Consider the following 22,803-nt stretch of genomic DNA (forward strand, 5'->3'; position numbering starts at 1 on the left):
CTAAATGGGATTGTTTAAGTTGCCAAATTGGAGGCCATGGATTTGGCGTAAAGCCATGTCAACTGAAAGGACTTAAGATTAGACTCTCCCACATTCATTTATTCTTTGCCATTTTTATCTTCAGTGCCAGGCTGCCAACCCACCACTAAGTCAGACAAAGGGAACAGTAGCACAGTCTTTAAGAGGCTTGTGGGAATCTCTGGGAACGGGGGTCAGATTTAGGTGGATACAGCAGGGAAGTGCTAGACAAATGTAAATGTGTGCGATCCATCTTAGGTAACTTTTTTTGGGTAATGCAGCTAAAAGCAACAGCAGATCAAAGATATTTTTGAGGAATAAACTGTGTACATAAACTATACATTTTTGCACTTATATTATACAAAAGACTATATACATGTATTTAAACAGCTGGCATCAAGTGAGCTGTTCTTTAGGCCTCTGTGTGTTTAGGCAGACAGTCAAATCAATGAGGAGTCTGTTGACTTCAACCAGTCCAGTGCAGTGCACTATTCTAGCTATTTTGCTACATCCCAGATGCTTGACAGAATTCCAGATATGCATGTCTGAAAAATAAAACCCCCCCCAAAACATTATGGCATTAAGTGAATGGTACACTTTATTCTAAGGTGCCTGCTAAGCTGAAGAAGTCAGTAAGAGCTTGGGAGCATTTCATTTCCAAAATAAATCTAGAACTTCTGTTAAATCCCAGTGAAACTCGGGCCCAGGGGTGAAGGTTTTCGAGACATCTGCACTTCGTGAGGTAGGATTGCAGGTCTGACTCGATGCGGAGCATCCAGGAGCAGCCATTAATCACAAGTCACGTCTCGTCTAATGACAGAGTTGGCACCTACAGAGAAAAACGCAGCAACCTTAACTTGCACACAGATTACAATGACCCACCTGATGTTGTTACTCAGGTAATGGTGCTTTGTGTTATTAGGAAGCAACAATGTGAACTCCAAGTGACTGCTGCATAAACAGACACTGTGGGAATAGTAGTGAAAGGTAATATAGTCAAAAAGCTTCTGATTTTCCACCCAGAGAATTCATGTGGATCCTTTATGCACCAGCATGTAGACTCAAGATGTTTTTCAAGAAGACCACTTTAACTCATGCTATTCACTAAAAAGAAAAGAGAAAAGCAGTGGGGTATACTTATGCAGGTCCACAGTACTGAAGCATCAGCCTTTTCTGCATGGCATCACTTTTCCCTAATCCAGTTTTAGCTCAATATGTTTGCTACAATTCACATTCACATTGCCACTTCCTATCTTCTCCCCCTGGATGTACCAACTGTCTACCAACAGGCTTGCAGAGCATGTCTGATAGGTTTTTCTACAAGTGTGTGATGTATGTGTAAGACACCGCAATACTTTGAAAAATTGGATACTGGTATGATTTTCCACACAGTGCGATTCACATGAAGTTTAAATTCATCATTATATGCTTAGTGTCCATAAGTTGTGTGGGTGCTAAAAAAAATGAAACGTGATAGCAGAAAAAATCTCCGGTTCATGAGTAAGGCTGATAGCACTACCTGCTGGGGAAATCACTGTAGTGCACACTGCATCCTAAATCTGCTTTAGTACAAGAGGACCAGTGTTTTAAAATTTGTTCAACTTCATTACCTGCATGCTGCAATTTTGCAGCACATTTCCTATATAATAAAAACTCTAATCATAATAAAGAAAACTGTAATAACATTAAAAGAAGGATAAACTCTGGACTCATTAGATCTGAATAAGATCTGCAAAAAATCTGGTCAACAAATTTAATTTTGTAAGTAAATAATATTTGTATCTTTATTTTTATTTCATTGGTGATTTAAAGCAGGAAAAACAACAGTTAAAAAAAAACAGATTTTTTTTTTTAAATTCACAAACGTACCAGACATTCACATTGTAATCTTAAAAAAAAAAAAGAAACACTTATAAATATAAAATTATATTATGTGCACATCAAGGCTAAAACACACAGACAAATACTCAGACAACAAAACAACATTTCTCCTTTAAAAAAAATTCACGTCTGTTAATGTTACAGAACAAAATTGATGCAGATTATTGCTGATGTGTGTCTCGGAGTTCTTTGGTCCACTGTTGCCATTAAAGTTGAAAAAAAAAAAAACAAAGAAGAAGAAAGAAAAAGAAGAAGGCACGTAAATGGATCATATTGCTGAGTAATTACTTTTAGACTGTTAGCATGCAAATGTTGCCGGCGTCCTGGTGAACAAACAATAAAAATATTTAAAAAGAATCCCCGGGAGGGCCAAGTGACAGAATCATATTTTATCAGTAAAACAAGTAAAGCAATCAAGAGCAGCTTGAAAATAAATTATACGCATCTCTGCCTAAACAGCTGTTACGTTCAAGTCTTTCTGAGTGATTCACAAAATACATTCTCTCAACGACTGATTTTAATTGACCACAATAACAGAAACAAATTTTTTAGAAATCATACCAAAAGAGAAAAAAAAAGACTTAGATATAAGCTACCCCACAACAGATGACAGCAAGAATCTTTGGTGTGTGATTATGCACAGCATTAAAGATATTGTAAACATGCTGATGTGACTAATTAAAGGCTATGCAATGAACATATTTGAGCAGAAAATAGAGGCTTCTTGAGCTACACTTTCCTTTTGAAGTAGACGATAGTCATCAATTTCCATCTGTTGATAAAGGCTTTGTCGATAGGTACTTAGAGAGCAATCTTTCATAATGAACTGTCTCCTACAAAAGAAAATGTCAGTTACATTTTTTAAAATCTATCTATAGAAATCTCTTTATAAACATTTAGTCTGACATATATCTGATGACAGCAGAAGAGAATGAAAGGTGATAATTTGGTACTAAAAGCTGCCATCACAAAGAAGCTGATAACCAAGCAATCAGTGAAAAACCTTCCCCAGACTTGTGATATTTTAATCTAGAATGTGAATAACTACGATACAGGAAACCTGTCAAACCATGTCATAGTATAATTTGCCCCTTTATAGAATGAGCTATAAATACTGGGAAAAGATCTGTATGTAAGAAAGTTTATAGTTCTTTGTATGCAACATAATGTTTAACTCATGCAATATGAGTTCTTTGCAAGCGCAATAAAAAGGAAGCCCAAGTTAAAACAGCACAATATTAATCTTTACATGAGCATCTCAATCTCTTTTTTTCTATTAGAAAATGAACACTTGCATAGATTTTAAATAGCCCAGTTGATTTTAAAATTGACAAGACAACCATCATGAAAAAGGGTGATTTTAGTGTTTGTAAGTATGATGAGAGTAGTTTTTGCTTTTCCAGTAGCCAGCTGAAACTTTTTTTAACCCACATTGGCATTATTATAAAATAGTGCCCCTTGATAAGAAAAAGTCTTGTATCCACATCTCTATAAAAGGCACTTTGCAAGATTCCATTGGCAAAAACTGCAGGTTATTTTTTGTTTTGTTTTGTTGTTTTTTTGATGAGTTTTCTCATGTGCTTTTTTTTTTTTTTTGTTCTTTTCAAACAAGCATCTGGCACGTGCTCTCGTCTCAGGTAAGCCGTGCCATGTTATTTGGCAATCACTGCATCTTCCACTTATGTTCTATTTTGTGTCTCCTTCCTCGGTAGCGCTGATGATGAAAGTGGAAGGACTCATCTTGCCAGTTCTTGAAGTTGTGAATGCTGTAGAGACTATTGTGCTGATGCCTTCTGATAAAGGTCCTCTGAGAGCTTGAGGCTGTTGGGGGGAAAAAAATCACATTTTAGCTCTCAAACTATAATTTGTCAGAATTTTACACAATGGATTAATGCTGAGGACCAAACTCAGTAAACAGGTTGATATCTTATTAAATGCACCAAAATATATGTTGTTCTTTGTGCTTCAATATTACAATGAAGGTCAAATTTTCTTGTTGGCTGATCAGGAAAATATATTTTAGCCAATAAAAACTCGAAACAAAAAGTATTTATTTAGAACATAACCACAGCTGTTTTAAAGCAAATTATGAATTAATTAAGCATTAACTCTTTCCCCCATAAAGATGCCAAGAAAACATTTTATGACAAATTTTGAAACTTCGAAAACCATGCACTTCAGAATAAGGGTTGCTCGTAATAGGCATCTGAGGGAAGTTAAATAAATGCCAATGTATTAAGAAAATATGATAAATATTCGGGGCTGGGACAAAATGCAAAAAAGTAACAACATATAAATAAATGCAAGCATAAAAAATGTCAAATGAATAAATAGCATACTAAATGTTATATATATTTTATATATATATATCAGTATATATTTATATTATATATATCAGTTTTGGCACTTTTGGGACTCCATACATATTAGAGTAATGTCTATCTACTGAGAGCAACACTTTGTGTACTTACGGTTCATGCAGCTGATTTTAGGGATATCCCATCGTCCATTCCCATGACAACGAATAGTTGGGACATGTCTCTGAATAAAGCCTGTACGGCACTGGTACCTCACCAGCGAGTTGATCTCATACCGTTCACGCGTCTTCCCAAAGGTACGTGCATTCTCTACCACAGGAGGCTGACTACAGGCCACTGTAAACCAGACGAGACAAAGGCATTCACATAAGGAATTTTACAGGAACTATGGGTTTGCATTTTTACCTAAAAAAAAAAAGATTTAAAAAGTGGATTTTTTTGTTTGTTTGTTTTTTACCTGTGCCCTTCTTGCAGGTGAAAGTGAGGTGGTAGTTGCAAGGAACATCATTCCACTGACCATCCTCATGCCATATCATCACCACACAGTCCTCGCCAGTAGAGAAGAAGCTGTCAGGCTGGTTGGGCCTCCAGTTTTCATATTGCTAAAATAAGAGCAGGCAACAGAGTAAAACATTACTGTTATTAAACTACATTTGAAGCCTAACAGCTTTGCTTTTTTATTATTAAAATAGAGACTATTTACAGACATTATCTATAGACACTCCTATTGAAGGGTCACTGCAGCAGTAGCTCTTCATATTTGATTTGGCAGATTTTTACACTGAATGTCCTTCCTGACACAAGCCAAAAGGGAACAGCGTCTCCTCCCAAGATTGAACTGAGGATTTTTTGCTTGTTAGGGCAATGTGTATACCAATAGGCACTGGTATGGTAAAGGTTACCAAATACCTACAAATACTGTGTCTACTACATATCTCTCTGGAAAAAAAGGTGAACCCAAAATCCTTTTCTTTTTCCATTTCCTTTTCATCATTGCAATTCTAATTACTGTCCACAAGAGGGAGAAAGTGTATCTTTATGTAGGCCAATTCTGAGCAAACCAGACTCAAAAGGCAAAAACGAAAGGTTTATAAAATGGGCCCATAAACTTTGTCCAGAGAAGAGCCATCTGCATTATCCTGCTGTAAATGTCACTGTAACCTACTATTTACACAAAAATAAGAGTAACTTGGATTTTATAGTCAGTGCAGTCTACACCCCTGATTCAGTATCACCTACTTGGCATGACTGGTATCCCGTGTAACAACTAATGTGTCTTTCACACTACAGAGTTTTGGGATAACGAAGAACCATTAGTATGTGATGTCTTTTCATCATTAGCCTCCATGTCAAGCGTTACGATTGTACATCTCCAGGAACAAAATTCCACAACAGCACATGTGCATTCATACATTACTACAGCATACACACAGCTGCAATGCTACGAGGCATTCGAGCTGGCATCGGTGCTACCTGCAGTCTTTCAGCACATTCTAGGTTCAAAAGCTTTCTTCAAAGCTGTGACAGACCCCCACCCCCCTCACCCCACCAATCATGCCTTGAGGCTCCGCTGCTCTCTCATTATGGTTAACAAACAAGGCTCTGACTTCCTGCTCAGCTTGCTTCAGGTTAACAAATGGCTGACCCATCAACTCCTCAGCAGGTCTGCATCCTCCTCAGAACATTCAAACAAACTTTGATCACCCACACCTAAACACACATCCGAAGCTTTTCCAGCCTGTGTGTTTCAATTCTCTATAGTAATTATTTAATCACTGGTCTTTTCTTTTGCCGTTGTAAATAGTTCACAGTTATTTAAAATCAGTCTTATTTATTACATTTAAGTCCACTGGAGGTGACCACCCACACAGACCCCCTGGGCACCCTCAATCCAGTGTTTTTTGTTTTTTTTTTACTCATTCTACAGCTGAGCACAGGTGCTGTCCATCTGTGTGTCTGCCTGCTTTGGTGGCCTTTTTCCCTGGGTGGTTGCCTGTTGGTTGGGCCCGCTCATGAGTGTGGGGGATAAAGAGGAACCATACCTGTCTACGCCTGACAAAGTCCCCTCTCTGCTGTGTCACTCACACCTTCATCACCCCTCATTCTTTCAGCAGTGAAACAGCCTCCACAGCAGGCCTGTGCTTATCTTTTAACCCCCAGGCTGGCTCAATGCTTCCTGCCTTTCTCTGGCTCTGGAAGGGCATCTTTGAAGCAAGAACATCAGTGTGTGCAAATCTTAAGCACACTATATATTGTACTTAGTTTCTTTTCTGTTTAGTGGTCAGCAGCTAGAAGGACTATAGCAAATATTAACTCTAACTTTTAATTTATTTATTTATTTTTGCTTTGTGGAAGCTATTTGTTTTTCTATGCAGAGCTCATACTCATTAAAATGAGTTAAAAGGAAATACACCATGTTCTCCATCAGATTTATTACCACAGCGGTCACCGGGGTGTAGCGACATGAGGCGGAGGAGAATGCGTCATGAGAACAGCAATGCGACTCCCAGAAAGGAAAGACCCTCCCTAAATGACTAAATCTGTCAACAGCATTGCGCATATTTACACTGCTCCGGTGCCATGTTTGTTGAGTCGATAATATGTAAGAAAGCATCCTGTCTTACCATAGGGCGACCATCGGTCCAGCGGAAGTCGTTGTCATACATCTTATCATTCAGGCCGATCCACTGGTAGTCCTGTCCAAGACCTGCCAAGTAAAACACAACCAGTTACATTCCTCAGTTAGCCTATTTCCATTTTAGGACTGGTAAGTCAGAGAAAGTGCAGGAGAAAGCCCAAGATAACGTGGACGTTTTCATTGCTCGAACCCTTATCTTGCATAGTCTCTACCCAAACACGTATTTGTTCTTGAGTTGGCTTTATGAGAGAAAATTTCCCATTCATTAGGTGTTTTTTTTATTAAGTATCAGTTTTATCACATTTATCAAACATATTATTAATTATTTACACCTGTCGTGAACTTACGGTTGACATATTGTTGCTCCTCGTGGGACAGGATGCTTGTGAGATGAGCCCCGTTGATGCGGCACTCTCTCTCTGCTGTGTCCCAGTTTTTCCTCTGAGGGAAGTGCTTGTAGCAGTGGCCTTGAAACTTATGCCAGCCGTAGTCACATGTTTCTGTATCTGATAGAAGACAGAGTGAGAGGGAATGAGGTATACAGAAAACAGAAAGAGATGTGCAACAGATCAACAGACATGAAATAAACTGAGGAATAGATTTTAGCTCTTAATTAAATCCATGTATCAGTCTCACAAATTAACATTTATGGCATTAATTAATCTAGGCCTTACACAGGAGCAAACTGATCCATCAGACCTTCTGTTAGTGTATGTGATTCTGCATAAATCGGAAATGTGACAAACTAATGTATTCGTTCAGTCATAAACAGATCAGATTTATTTCAAACTCTGAAGCTTTACTCTGTTAATGGCATGTATCTCTAAACTTATACACTTTAGTATAGAGTCTGTTTATCCATCCCCTCTCCTTAATTCAACATTGGAAGTCTAACACACACAAAAATAGGTATAATCTTTCTTTAGGTTCCACATCAAGTTTTTTTTTTGGGCAAAACTTAGTCAGACAGCAGCTGTGTCTGAGTAGAATATCTGGGTGGGATTCACTGTTGAGTGACTAACAAAATTTAGGGTGTAGACACTGGTCAAGAGAAATCAGCCAAGGCACATACTCCCCTTTTTTCAGCAAACTTGGTGTAAATATATGGTGCAACTGGTAACAGTAAAATACATTTTTCTGAAATATTCCAGAACTCCCTTGTCCAGATAAACTTTTTTAAGCAAGAATTCAGAGACTTCATTGCATTTTCTAGTCCAGTAGTGTTGTCTTAGACGGAAATATACTGATTTGAGATCTAGCATGCATTTACTCTGACTGGATACAACTTGATGACAACAGGCCATATCTTTAAATACTAAGAAACTGAAATCTTTGGGAATTCAAGGGGTTTTGAAGTATGTTAGCTACAACCAGACACCAAAAAGAGACAGTAAAAAAAAACTGTGGTGATGAAATAAAGATGGTGTTGATTAATCAGCTGATGCCTGAGGACGAGACGTCGATCAGCTGTATGTACACCGTATGATTATATTTAAGTGGCGTGTCTAAACATTTTTGTGGTTCACTCAACTGAGTAATATGTTAAGTGTCTAAATACATAGTCAAATATAAGAGGCTATAATGTTAACATTTTGTTTCTCTTTTATATGTTGTCAGGAATAGAAATATTGTCCTGCTATTAGTTGCTGCTATTTTTATAATCATCATTAACATTTCAGTATTAATAGTGAGGTTGCATTTAGATGCATTCAGATGTTCAGATATATGGTTATAGCCTTTATTACAGGTCCAAAGAAGAACCATTTTAAATGGTTCTGTTGAATCTATAATTTAAATGTTATTAATGCTTTTATGATCTCTGTGTAGAGGGCAGAGACAGGAGAATACTCTCTGTGCCAAAATGAGACAGGAAACAAAACGCGTCTGCAGAGCATGTTTTGCAGAAGTGAAACTGAAGCCAGAAGTTTAAGTGCAAGGGTGTTTAGTATGCATTTATTGCGGATTAAGCCTTAAGCAGTTGTGGTAGATTGAAACAGTTGTTTATATATTTCACATATAAGTCAAGATCATTACACACAGGATGGCCTTAGCCTGGTTGGTTGCTTAAGTTGAGGTCAACTAAGGATCAGAAAAGCAGATGCAAACTCTGCACGCACAGACAGACAAATAGTGAGAGGTCATGACACGTACGTAGCATACACTGCAGACACATACACACAGAAATGCAGAAGTGTGCCGACGTACTTAGAGGAAGTGCACCAGACGAGCGACAGCGAAGAGGGGAAGCACCGACCCGAAGACAATGTTTTTTAGAGCAATGTTAAAGGTCAGGGAACATTTTGTGGTTTGGATTGACGTAAGCTGTACTATTGTCTATTTTTGTAAAAGAGGGGGGCTTTGTTATTGTACCCATATAAAACCTTGTCTCATGATTGTAAGTGCAGTTCAACACTGATTGGGTTGTTGAACTCACACATGTGTTCATTAAAATGCCGTCTAAATTGCACACGCCTGGATCTGTGGTTTTTATGGATTCTTCTCTCAACATTGAACCCTAACATTTGGGGGCTCGTTCCGGTGAGAGAGAGGGAATGTTGGGGTTTTGGTGAGATCCGGGGTCCGTGGCAATTGGACGGGCAGACGGTAATCAGTGGTGAAAGTGAGCAGGCATTCCCCGGGGCATTAAAGGTAAGACACTGCCTGTTGAAATATATTTCCAAAAGGTGTCACATTGGGCATGTCAAATTAAAAGCCTGGTCACTGTAATTACTGGTGAAGGTCTGTTTTGAGTTTGATGGGAATTTCATGAGCATGCTGGATGAAGTAAGGATAAGTGATAAGTAAAAGTAATGGGTTCAAGTCCCAAAGAAATGTAGAAAGTAGGGAAATTGGTCATTTCTGGGGGTTCAAGTCCCGCTGGACATTGGGTCTATCTTGTGATGGTCATCTCGTGGGTTCAAGTCCCCTATGTCCACAAAGGTAGACCTGCCTCAATCTTAATCCTGGTTTGGATGTAGATTGTTGGTTCAAATTACTCTAAATTTTTCTAGAACGACAGCGGCGTCTGTTAAGAAGCGCATTTTCTCCTTGGTAACGCTTGCACTAAGGCAGGACGCTGACCTTAGGCCTACTAGGACAGTAGGGATAGTACCGTCGACAACGGGGGAGAGGTTGGGAAACTCCGAAATTGCTAGGGGTTCAAGTCCCCTATTCTTGCGCTTTTTTGGCTACCGGTAAATTAAGTTAGGGCTAGAAATCTGGACAGAGCAGTTCGAGTCTGGTCTGGTGAATTGATTGCAAAAAACCTGAGGTTTGCCCGTTCGAGTCGGTTATGGTAAATTTTCGAAATTTGTAGGAGCGACAAGGCCTAAAAAAATCTGTGCAGTTGTAATTTAAGACGTCTGTAATATAAAATATGAGATCTATGAGTAGGATCAGTCTCTATGTCAGTCATGCACAGCCGGATGTGCACTGATTGTGTGTGTAAATGCAAATGAGCAGCAGTGACGCGCAGAGAGGGTGGTTTCAGTTTTCGAGAGGACTGAGAGCTTTTTGCTAAATGCCTGTATATAAGAGCTTATTATGAGAATGTAAATACAGTGTGAATATATTAGTGTGGATGTATAGTAAATGACTGAATTTTGATAGATGTACATTTCGTGAGCCATAAATGTTGGTGTGTTTTATTTTCAGTTATGTGTGTGTGGGGAGAAGCTGCGAGGATGATGAGAGGTTTCAGTTTTCTTTTTCTTTTTCTTTTGACTTGCTCTTTCTGATCATGGAAGGCATGTCCAAAATACTCGTATGAAAGCGTATTTTGTGTGATTTTAACTGTGTGAATGCTGTCAGTATTTGATTTGAGTGACTCTGCATGATTTGTCTGAGTGAGTGGAAAATGGCAGTTTGAGAGAGAAAAGGCAGTGTGTGAGACGATTACTGAATGACTAAAGAGGTTAGAACCTTTAAAAGTGTGTATGAAAGAAAGGGGTATGAAATATATTTCTTGTGTGAGGAAAAGTAGGATGTTTTAAAGTTTGAAAGTGCTTTTAATTCAAGAAATCCATGAGAGATGTTATGACAGGTTGAGTGTATTTTTTCCGATTGAAAATACATAAGTATATGTACTTGGGAAGCCCAGTTAAGAGATTATTGGGTGACTGATGCTATAAAACTGACCTAAAGAATGGTCCTGTCCGTGGAGAAGTGTTAGTTGTCCTGATGTTTGGAAGAGCTCTATTTAAAAGTGTGTGTGAGAGGAAGGTGTGTGTGTGACTGATGATGTCAGGGGAGCACCCAGAGAAATAGACAGATGAGTTAAACTCTAAGAAGATGAAGCGAATGCATGTTTTAAGAAAAAGTAATAAAGTAATAAAATTATATTAATTACAGGTTTTAGAAAAGAGACAGACTGAGAGAAATAAATACAGGAACTAACAATTACATTAATGAATTGAAAATGCACGTACACAAACTGTTACATGTGAAATTATTGTTGGAAAGTTTAATAAAGAAAGCAGTTTACACTCCTTTAATTTCCAGAACCAGTGTGTCCCCTAGGCCTGATAACACTCTTGCCCAGTTGGCTCCTGTAGTAGGCGGGCATGGAAGGCTGGACAGCCCATGACGGGTAAGATCCCACCTCGAAACCCTGGGACAACCTAAGGCAAGGCGCAGTCACGATTGCTCGAACCTAAGTCCCGGAGTGACCTTGGAGTCACTGGAGGAGACGGGATTTAACAGGTAAGGCCACTGGGCACAGACGAAGGGGAAATGTCATTCACAATGACCAGTGATGAGCCAAAGAGAGAAAACACACCCTGTCAAAAGGAGTTTGGAACACTGGAAAAGAAACATTTACAAGATCACAAAGATCATAAAGAAACATTTATAAGAATCACACATACAAACAGAAAATGCACTAACCTTACAGAGACAAGCTCATGAAGATTAATGAACAGATAATGACTTAAAACCTGGCTAAGAACACAAACATACGTAATTAAATCAGCCTGCTAATTTCATGAGGGTTAAAATGGTGTGAATGGTTAATACAATTGATGGAAAGATTTAAAATAGATGGAAAAAACAAAAGAAAAGTGTCTATAAGAGTGACTCAGGAGTGCTCTTGCACTGATTTATCAAAGTAAGTGATTAGTATAGAAAGAAAATGAAAATAATTCAATGATGTGATAAGGTTTAAACATGTATTCCTCTTGTTAAGTTGGCTGTTGAGCTGTGGGTTTATGCAAATTAGCTGGAGCAGAGACACTTCCTGTGTGTGTGTGTGTCGGAGGCTTTCGGTTCAGTTCAAGAGAGAGCAGTGGCTGTTGAAGAGTATTGGGAGAAATATATAATGGTAAAGTATCAGGATATTTGATTACGGTGGTCAGGTCTGTTCAGAGGGGCAGATTTGGACAGGAAATTTATAATTTAAGGATGATATGTGGTTGAAATTGGTTTTTATCTTGTGCTGAATGAAAACGGTCTTTGATCTTTTGACGAGGTTTTCGGTGTGTTGAACGGGTGAAATTTAAGATTGTTGAAGATTTTTGAGGTTGTTGTTTTATTTTTAATAGAGGGAGTTTTGATAAACATGGACATGTCTAAAAGGGCCCATAGTTTTTATAACAGTGCACTTAGAAAAAACCTGTCAGGTGATTTTGTTTTGTACTTTGAGGAGCTAATAATCAGCTCTCTTTTTTCATTTTTGTTCTAAGCAGGCCTGGAAGAGAGTGAACGGACGGCGCTGACAAAATTACCAAGTACAAAAATCAGGTGGGCTTTACAGAATTATAATTGATTACAATCAGAGACTGATTGGCGGCAAGTCTCTGTCTAAAAATGGATTGTATCGATTCAATCCAGTCAAAAGTATAGAGAACTATTTTCCTAAACAGGAAAACGAAATAAAACGAATGATTGAGCTCATTTTGCTGATGTGGAGCATCTGATGACGTGCGCAGGAGGCTGCAGATCAGCAAAAATATCATGTGTGAATGCATGTGAGTGAATGTGAGTGACTGGACTAAGGTGGGAATGAATAAATGTGGACAAATTTACCATGTGAGGAAAAGAAAGAGGATGCTTTGTTTTGCTTTTGCCATAGGCAGGACAAGTGGGAGACTTAAATCTGGGGAGGCTGATTTTGGGATGCTGATGTTTGCTTTGAGAAAATTTCTTTTTACGGGGGTTAGATTATGGGATTACATTATATTGTTGGGAGAATGCTAAATGCTAAAAGGGAAACATTGTTTGATGAGATTCAAGTTACCATTAACTGGGGTAACTCAGGATTAATAACTGTTCTGTTCAAGTTTATTTTTTGTTATGACGTAGACGGGATCATAAAGGGAGAGTTGAGTATGAAATGTAAACTACAGGTTTTGTTTTCAGGAAATTCCAAGGATCCAGAGTTCAATGGAGCAACGAGTTGGAGAAGATTTGACATGATGATAAAATTGATTTTGTTCCTTAAACACAGGTTTTCAGGGCTGGAGCAAAACACCGGAGAGGAGAATTGCTGAGCTGTTCTGAGAAATGAAATGACTAACCTTTTTTCCTTTTGATTTCCTAAGCTTGGGTGGAGCATTTTGAGTTTTTTGCCACATGAGATGTGTCAAAAAAGAGAGGGATTTAAGATTTAATTTGTTTAATTTGAAAGGGGTTTTACTAGGATTTTATAATGATCGGGGTTGTTTGATAATTTAGAGATGGTAAAACTGAGGCAGAGATTGTTAATTCTAAAGAAAGGAGTAAAATGAACTGAATTCTGTTTAGAAGATAAATTGCTGGGGTTAAAAAGAAGTTGTACACCAAATTAAAGGGGAAATTGTGGGAATAAAGGATATGCTTTGGGGAAAATAGTGAACATTTTATGAGTAGAAAATGTGGGATTTTTCTTTTTGATTTTTAGGATAAGTGGTAACAGTGACATAATGTTAGAATGTTGTTATTTTTAGGGTAGTGGAGAGCTTTTTATGAGGATGTTAAAAGTCTCGCTGACTCAAATGAATAATATTGGAGATTATATATGTAGAAATGATTTTTCATACACATTGCATTTTTGTGCCTTTGATGGAGTTGTGGCTCAGAGAGTCGTCTCTTGAGGGTCACAAACTTTTGGTTAACGTTATGATTAGCCAATCTACTGTGAGAATGACCTGAGTTATTGAAGGATTGCACACGCTTACAGACATATAGAGTTCATTAAGACCTGACAGTATTGATTCCAGGCAAAAGGCCTGAAATCCATTTAGCATTTAACTGAATAGGAGTTTCGTTTGTAACTAAATTGGGTGACATGTAAAATATGGAGATAACACATGCAGTTCTAAATTAGTCCTCTTATATAAAATGCAGTTACAGGATAACAAATACTTGTTGAAGGGATCAAGTTTTTGCTTTAAACCAGGTCCAAAGGGGGAAAAGCTTATGTATTTTGGTTAAAACTGATAAAATATAATGACTGATAAAATATAATTAGAATGTACCATTACATTAAAAGCAGCAAAATGAAATAAAATGATATATTCAAACAGGTTATCACCCAGGAAATGGGAGTTCAAAATACTGTTAGAGTTCAGCTTTTAGCTATGATGAAAGTTATTTAGGAGTAATTGATTATATGCTTAAACTTAGTTGATTAAAATGGTTGTTTTTCTTTGATCCTTTTAGTAGAATAAGCCCTTACAATGATTTTATGATGATTTTGCTTGTGAAAGGTGACTTTAGATGAGAGGCCCTTGCAGCAGTGGCAGTTTTGTGCACAGGATGTTGATGATCAGATAAGGAAAAACAGGAAACGTATGACAGCAGTGCTGTAAGACTGTTAGAAAGCTGTAGATTGAGATGAGTGATGTTTAAGATTATATAGGAATAAAAGTCAAAACCAAATACGAAATTAGGTTCATGTTTTGAGAACAATCGAGGAACAGAGTAACTTAGAGCATAGTAGGGAGAAAGTGTTTTGTTTCCTTTGCAGGTGGCCAGATTTCCACTAGAGTGGGACCCAGAAGAGGAGCAGAGACCACTTAAGCATGAAGTGTTCTCAAGTGGGAGCGGGCATTTTATAACTAAGACCACCTAGATGACATGAGGTTGTCTGATTTGTTAAGTCACAGGATGCCAAGAGAGGGTCAGAGCTAAGAACAGTGATCCTAAATGTCCATGATGTCTGGGATGGACAGGGGAGCAGCTGAATGGGCCAAGCAGTGACCCAACACACAGTATGGTGACCTCTTGTGGTCAAGAGGTCAAGAGTGGGAGTGTCAGGAATAGAAATATTGTCCTGCTATTAGTTGCTGCTATTTTTATAATCATCATTAACATTTCAGTATTAATAGTGAGGTTGCATTTAGATGCATTCAGATGTTCAGATATATGGTTATAGCCTTTATTACAGGTCCAAAGAAGAACCATTTTAAATGGTTCTGTTGAATCTATAATTTAAATGTTATTAATGCTTTTATGATCTCTGTGTAGAGGGCAGAGACAGGAGAATACTCTCTGTGCCAAAATGAGACAGGAAACAAAACGCGTCTGCAGAGCATGTTTTGCAGAAGTGAAACTGAAGCCAGAAGTTTAAGTGCAAGGGTGTTTAGTATGCATTTATTGCGGATTAAGCCTTAAGCAGTTGTGGTAGATTGAAACAGTTGTTTATATATTTCACATATAAGTCAAGATCATTACACACAGGATGGCCTTAGCCTGGTTGGTTGCTTAAGTTGAGGTCAACTAAGGATCAGAAAAGCAGATGCAAACTCTGCACGCACAGACAGACAAATAGTGAGAGGTCATGACACGTACGTAGCATACACTGCAGACACATACACACAGAAATGCAGAAGTGTGCCGACGTACTTAGAGGAAGTGCACCAGACGAGCGACAGCGAAGAGGGGAAGCACCGACCCGAAGACAATGTTTTTTAGAGCAATGTTAAAGGTCAGGGAACATTTTGTGGTTTGGATTGACGTAAGCTGTACTATTGTCTATTTTTGTAAAAGAGGGGGGCTTTGTTATTGTACCCATATAAAACCTTGTCTCATGATTGTAAGTGCAGTTCAACACTGATTGGGTTGTTGAACTCACACATGTGTTCATTAAAATGCCGTCTAAATTGCACACGCCTGGATCTGTGGTTTTTATGGATTCTTCTCTCAACATTGAACCCTAACAATGTGCTTAGCACTAGCTCAATTTGGATAATTGAGACCAGCCCAGAAATAACCGATGAGTTTTATTAATGGGAAAAATAAGTGAAGAAAGAATCTAGAGAGAAAAATTGTTAAATTAATTCCAAACTTACCCTCTTCACAAAACAGCCCAGCATAGCTTGGGAGACACACACATGTGAAAGAAGCCAAGCCATCGACACACGTGCCTCCATTGCGGCAGGGGTTTGATTCACACTCATCAATATCTTCATCAGAAACAGACATAATCAATAGGAGCAGATGAGCAAAACAACTTGTAGCCCCAGAAATATTACACGTTCTTTTAGCAATGCTTCTTGTGAGCTTTGCAAGAACTGTCCTACCTATTTCACATTGATGACCACTGAAACCAGGAGCACAGTGACAGGTATAGGTGCTGCCAATCGTCAAGCAAGAGCCTCCATTTAGACAAACATCCTCTGTGCATGAGTCAATTCCTGATAGCAAAGTAAAATAAAAGTTGAATTAAACAGAAGTTTATTGGAGTATTCATATTTTTTGCTCTATTTCAGTGCCAACTTAGAAGGAAACTTACCAGAAATCTCCACAGTCTCGCCAACAACAGTGTGTCCCAGATCAAATCCAGAATTAGGCGGTGTGGTTGTTTCCTCTTCTTTTATTGGTGGTTTTCCTTCATTAACTGATGGTGGTGCAGTCATATCACTGTCCAGTTTCTGGTCTTGCTCAGAAAAGGTTGATGGTGTGGTTAATGCAATTGCACCCAGCTGACTTTGCACCTGGGCTGGTGATACCGTCTTGAATTGAGTGCTGGTTGGTATTTCAGTGTAAGAAGAGACACTTATGTCACCTTTCCCAAACGTGACATCAGCACCTTCTTTCTTTGAAGCTTCCGTAGCATTTACCTTAAATACTTTCTTGATTTCATCTGGGGATAGAGCCTGTTCTATACTGATGATCTTTGGTGCCTTTGTAGTCATCAGTTCATCAGATACATCATCAAAGCTGGAGGATGAAATCCCAGAACTTACAGATCCACTTTCAGCCTTATCATTAGGGACAGAAGGTGACTTAGATGTTGGCGATAAGAGCTCAGAGGTGACACTGTGAACCTCATCATCACCCAGCTTAACAACACTTGCTGTATTCATGCTGTCTTCTTGGAAAGTAGAGAGTGATGTACCACTGATTGGAGTTGATGCCGTAACCATGATAGCTTCTGCTATTACCTTTGAGTCAGGTGTTTGAGAAACAGAAGGTGGTGTTGAAATTAACACTGTATCGTTTTCTAGTGTTTGGTTGTACAGGGGATCTGCTGCGACCACATAAGGATTTTGTGGTTCATAATCTGGGGGTGGATCAGTTAACGCATCATAAAATAGGTCTGAAGATCGTTGAGTCGTTGCATCACTTGAGACCTGATCAACAGCTGGTTCAACTGTCCCATCTGCTATCGAAACACGGCCGTCTTCAGAAACAAAAGCAGGCGCAACTGTTGATTCTGCAGTCTGGCTTGTGTCATGATTAGCAAATACAGGGCGAGTTGTGGTCAGTGATATATCATGAGAAAGATCAGGATGGGGGCGGTGTGTAAGTGTAATTTCTGACTTAACTTGTTCAAATAATTCCATGGGAGTTGTCAGTGGTTGTAGAGGAGAAAGAGTTGAGTCTAACTGAACGACAACATCTGGCTGTGATGGTGTTGAGGGGACATTTGAAGTGGGTATTGTGGTGATCATTACTTTTGTCTCTGAGATAGCTGAGATGTCTGCAGGTCTGTTGTCTGTGACAACAGTGGGTTCATCTGTGCTTGTTATAGCTGCATTTTGTGACTCCTTTGGTTCTGACTCAAAAGAAGTTGACGTATTCAATGACTCAATAGATCTGGTCACAGCAGGGGGCTGTGTTGCATGGGCTGCAGTGCTGAAGACCTCATTTGATGTCTGACCTGAGGTTTGTTCAAATGATTCTGACTCATCTGTTTGGGAGCTTGCTGGCTGAGTGGATAAAGTGCTAGTAATCATATTCTTCTTAACAGTCGACAAACTAGGAGTGACAGAGTCAGACCCAAAGGTGCTCAATCCCATTTCACTTGAACCTTTAGCTGCTGTAGAAATAATAATACTTGCTTCTGTTGATATAAAACTCTCTTCACTCTTCACTGGCGTCTTGGCATAACTTGAACTGTCTTCATCAGTTGAGGTGTCTCTCTCAGTCGACACTACAGCTGGCTTCTCAGTGGTAGACGGAAGAATGGTAAGGGCAGGTTCTGTTATCATTTTGGGTGACTGGTCAGTAATTTCTGAAGTGAAAACCAACCCTTCAGTCTCAGTGGTAGAAACTGAGGACACACCTGTGGATGGAGTCCTTTTTGTTTCAAATGAAAATGAATAAGTTGCTTCACCTGAGATCTCTAGTGATGTGTCTACAGCACTTGGCACAGCAGGAGATCTTGTGTCAGTAGCTATAGTTTCTTCTTCTTCTTCGCTTGGAGGTTTTGGAGTTGTAGATTCTACTCCAACAGGGTCCGCTCCTGTCCCCATATGAGATGAAGTTATAATAGCATGAGGAGATGTTTTCTGGATGTCACTGTCTGAACTACTTGAAATTTCCCCTTTCAGTGTTGTGACTGTTACTACAGTCTGGGCAGTTACAACCATAGCAGTGCTTAACTTCTCACTAGAAAACACTGGGCTCATTGTGGCTGGCACATTTTTCTCAGAAGAGATGCCAGTGTCGGGAGTAGGCATGATCTCAGACCTGGCTTGCTCAGTACTAAACAGTGAAGAGGGTGTAGATGTTTTTTCAGTCATCCAACTTTCCAAAGATGATACTGAAGGTTTCTCTGAGCTTTCTCGTGCAGAGTCATCAGAGTCACCTGAAGAGTCGTCATCAGATGTTTTACTGGTGGATTTCATTGTTCCAGGTTCAGTGGAGACTGGTGTGACAGTGACTGAAGGTTTAGTGGTTTGTGCGAAAACAGACGAACTTAAGGTTTTATCAGTTATGTCGTGACTTGTAGCTGTTAGAATTACGGGTGATGCTGTCATGTATTTTTCTTTTTTAACTGTGGTGACCACATAATCTTCACTAGTCACTAAAGTGACAGAGGTAGAGTCTGCTGTTTCTATTAAGATTTGAGAAGAAAAAGATGAGGAAGTGGAAATCTCAGTAGTGTCTCCTTCCAATTGATCAGAAATTGGTTTGGTAGTCTCAAATGAGAAACCTGTGTGTGTAGTTGTAACATCATAGATTTCTCCAGAGCTTAACTGTGGCGCCTGTGGCGACCTTGTGACATTTACTTCACTTGATGTCTCTACCGAAGAAATGTCTTTCACAGGTGACAATTCTGAAGTGAACAAGTATTCAGAAGATGTTGAGGCTGATGATGTATCACTGGGTGAAGTTGGTGTAGGACTCAAAAATTTGTCATCAACAGTCCCTGAACCCTCTGGTTCTTCTGTAACTTCCAGCTTTTGAGTTATTGTAATTGCTGTGACACCCCCAGCTTCCTCTGTATGAATAGTTGGATAAAATGAAGATGAGGGAACCACAGACATCGTATCTGCATCAGTGATTGTATCATCTTTGGTAATAAGCTCTGTACTGTAGCTGTCTTCTCTCATACTATCTGTAACTCCAGAGAACAGTTTATCTTCCTGTTCTGTATCCTCGATGAATATGATAGATGTGCTGGTTGATGGTTTGGATGCATGCAGGACTATGGTGGGTGTCTGTTCAGTTAGTCGAGTCTTGGCTTGGCTCCTGTCGGGAGTAATAATCTCAACTTGTTGATCTGTAACACTGTGATATATAACAGTGGGAACTGGGGCAGATATTGATGTAAATTCATCTTGTTTATGCTCACTGCTCAAGCTTTCTGTGCTGAAGTCAACAACGGTGTGATTATATAGTGGGGCATCAGTTGTATGGGAGGGCAGGGCTGTAGAGGGGGATTGTGTTGTGTGCTCAGCCACAGCAACCTCATCTTTCTCAGTGCTTGAAAGGGGATGATCTGTTGCTGGAGTAATTTTACTCTCCTGTGAGAAAACCCTCTTATCAGAAGTTGGTGTTACTGTCGCAAAACCTTTGGTTTCACCTGCTGTTTCTGAAAATGTGGCAGTCTCCATCACTGAAGGCTTTAGGGTGAACTTCACAGTGGTTTGGTTGCCAGAACTCTCCACCTCTGTCAAAGTAAAATCTGGTTTTGGTGTTGATTTTTCACTTGTGATTGCGTATTCTGTTGTTGTGTATGGCTTCTCTGTGCTGTAGACAGAAGCTGCAGCTGCAGTAGATTTTGGAACATCAGCTGTTCCACTTTCATTAAGTCTTCTTGCTGTGCTTGTTGGTTTCTCTGTGCTGAAAATGGAATGGCCTGTACTCTTTGTGCTAGTAACAGATGTACTTTCATGGGTTGCTCCTGTTATTGTTGGTTTGGTTGTGGTTAGAACTGATAATCCTGTGTCTTTTACTGTAAAAAGCACATCAGTGGTATGGCCACCTGGGCCACTATCTTTGGGAAACACTGAACTTGTAACCGCTGAGGAAATGGTACTATCCGAAACTCCAGAACCCTCCCTTTCAGGTACTCTTGTGGAGGATGACCCACTTGAGTCATCACCTGACCACTCATCTTGATCGGTGACCCCACTGCCCTGATCAGAAGTGTAAATCTCAGGGCTCATCATGCTTGGAGATTGAGTTGGTGACATAAATTGTTTGGTAACCTGTGTACTAGACTGAGGTGAAAATGCAACACTTACCATGTCAGATGTGCTCTGAGTCTCATCTGTTTCTGTCTCATCTGTTTGCACCGTAAATTCCTTGTGTGGTTTTGTAGTAGTTTCAATTAATATCTTTTCACCAGATCCATCTTGACTTGATTCCAAATCAAAGTCTTGAGGGAAGCTGCCAGAGTTGTCCATGTCATTGTAGGTAGAGGTCATCATTGGGGTGATACTGGGTATTGCCATTGGCCGAAAAGTTTTGAGTGTATAGGGACTAGATGTAACAGTTGTAAATTCTCCATCACTTGAACGCTCTTCCCCGGTGAATACAGGTGTGTTTGATGGACTAAATGTTGTTACTGCTAGGGTTGCTGATTCCACAGAGGATTGTTCAGGTGCTGTTTCATCTGTGTATGTTGATGTGTAATCTCCTGAGAAGTCTGGGTCGGGTAAAGGACCTGCTTCTGACTCAGACTGAGTAGTGGCAGAAAACAGAGGAGCATCTGTAGACTCCCCTGTCGTGAACTCATGAGGTGAAATCATTGTACTGTGAGTCAAAGTTTTCAGGCTTTCAACTGTTGCTGTAAAGGATGTGTGTGTTCTTTGAGAGTCACTGAAAGTAGTTGATGGTGCTGATGTTGATGTCCTAGTCATGAAGTCAAAAGCAACAGTGTTTCTTGTTGTTACCATCTCTGTTGTTTCAGTTGAAGTTGTATGTGGGGAAGAAGATAAGGTAAACATATCTACAGTTTGGTCAGTTAATGTAAAGGGTTCAGGAGATAAGACTGTGTTGTCAGTAAAGGGGGAAAGCGAGGTTTTCTCTGGGTGACTAATTAATGGAATCTCAAGTTCTGTGACTGGACTTGCTGTTGGTGCCATTGTGCTGAGCGATGAAAAAGATGGAGGAACTCCATTGACAAAGGATGGAATATGAGTTATCTCATCATGTGAGCTCCACTCCTCAGTACGGGAGTTAGTTTCAACTCTTGCAATAGTGGTATAGTATTTATCTGTTCCAGATGACATTGCAGCTGTATGGTCAGTGCTGTGAAGGGATGAAGACGAGGTTGAAGCTATTTTTGGAGTGTGAATACTATCAAAACTCTTAACAACAGTACTTGGTGAGGTGGGTGAACCATCCATGACATCGATAAAAGTAGGAGTGCTTTCTCGAGGACTGTCAAGATCTAGTTTAGTTTTTGAAGTATCACTTGAAAGCACTGTTGTTGTTTTGATGCTTGAGACTTCAGGGAAAACAGTAGTGCTGTCTCCAGAAAAATCTGCATCTATGGCACTCAGGAAGGATGTAGTTTCTGACTTCATTGTTGACGGACTGACAGAAGCAAACGACTCCATTACGGTAGGTTGACTGCTTTCACTTTCAACCTCACGATCTGCAACACTGGTAAGGGATGGTACTTTAGTCTCATCTGTATCAACATGTTGTGTTACTGCAAGTGATAGCGGTATTGATTCCACAGTGCTGGATAAAGATGGAGATGCGTCACTGAAAAAAGAGGTTGCATTCAATATATCTGTGGTGTCATCACTTGAAAGTTCTACATCCATTGGAGTTGTGTCCGAATAGGTCATTGTTTTATCAGTCAAAGGAGAAACAGAAGTCTTTTCTGTCTGATCTGAGAGAGCACTGGAGTAAACGTCAGCTGGAGTTGCTGTTGACTTCTCCGTGGTGAACTTTGAGGAAGCTGTGGGAAGTGCAGTGAGATTTCTGATCATTTCAGGTGTCTGATCTCCTGAGCCATCTTCTGTTGATGTCAAAAAAGAACTTTCCTCTGGTGTTAATGAATATTCATCGAACTCGCTTGTGGTGACAGATTTTTCCGTACCAGATGACACTGATATTGGCTTCTGAGTACTGAAGACAGATGAGGATGAAGTAAAAGCACCTTTTGAAGTATCACTTGAAAGCACTGTTGTTGTTTGATGCTTGAGACTTCAGGGAAAACAGTAGTGCTGTCTCCAGAAAATCTGCATCTGTGGCACTCAGGAAGGATGTAGTTTCTGACTTCATTGTTGACGGACTGACAGAAGCAAACGACTCCATTACGGTAGGTTGACTGCTTTCACT

General features: G+C 39.5%; 1 protein-coding gene across 1 annotated transcript; it reads right to left on the reverse strand.

Moving 5' to 3' along the window:
• Positions 1-1,775: 1,775 nt before the first annotated feature.
• On the reverse strand, positions 1,776-22,651 carry LOC100706060 (versican core protein). Its single transcript, XM_019365778.1, has 8 exons — positions 16,565-22,651; positions 16,353-16,466; positions 16,122-16,235; positions 7,203-7,361; positions 6,842-6,924; positions 4,675-4,819; positions 4,371-4,553; positions 1,776-3,720 (listed from the first exon to the last, which is right to left on the reverse strand). The coding sequence occupies exons 1-8, from the start codon at positions 22,449-22,451 to the stop codon at positions 3,563-3,565; spliced, it is 6,843 nt and encodes a 2,280-aa protein (XP_019221323.1). The 5' UTR covers positions 22,452-22,651; the 3' UTR covers positions 1,776-3,562.
• Between the last annotated feature and the right edge of the window lie 152 nt (positions 22,652-22,803).

The sequence above is a fragment of the Oreochromis niloticus genome, linkage group LG12 (genome assembly GCF_001858045.2).
Source record: "Oreochromis niloticus isolate F11D_XX linkage group LG12, O_niloticus_UMD_NMBU, whole genome shotgun sequence".
NCBI lineage: Eukaryota > Metazoa > Chordata > Actinopteri > Cichliformes > Cichlidae > Oreochromis > Oreochromis niloticus.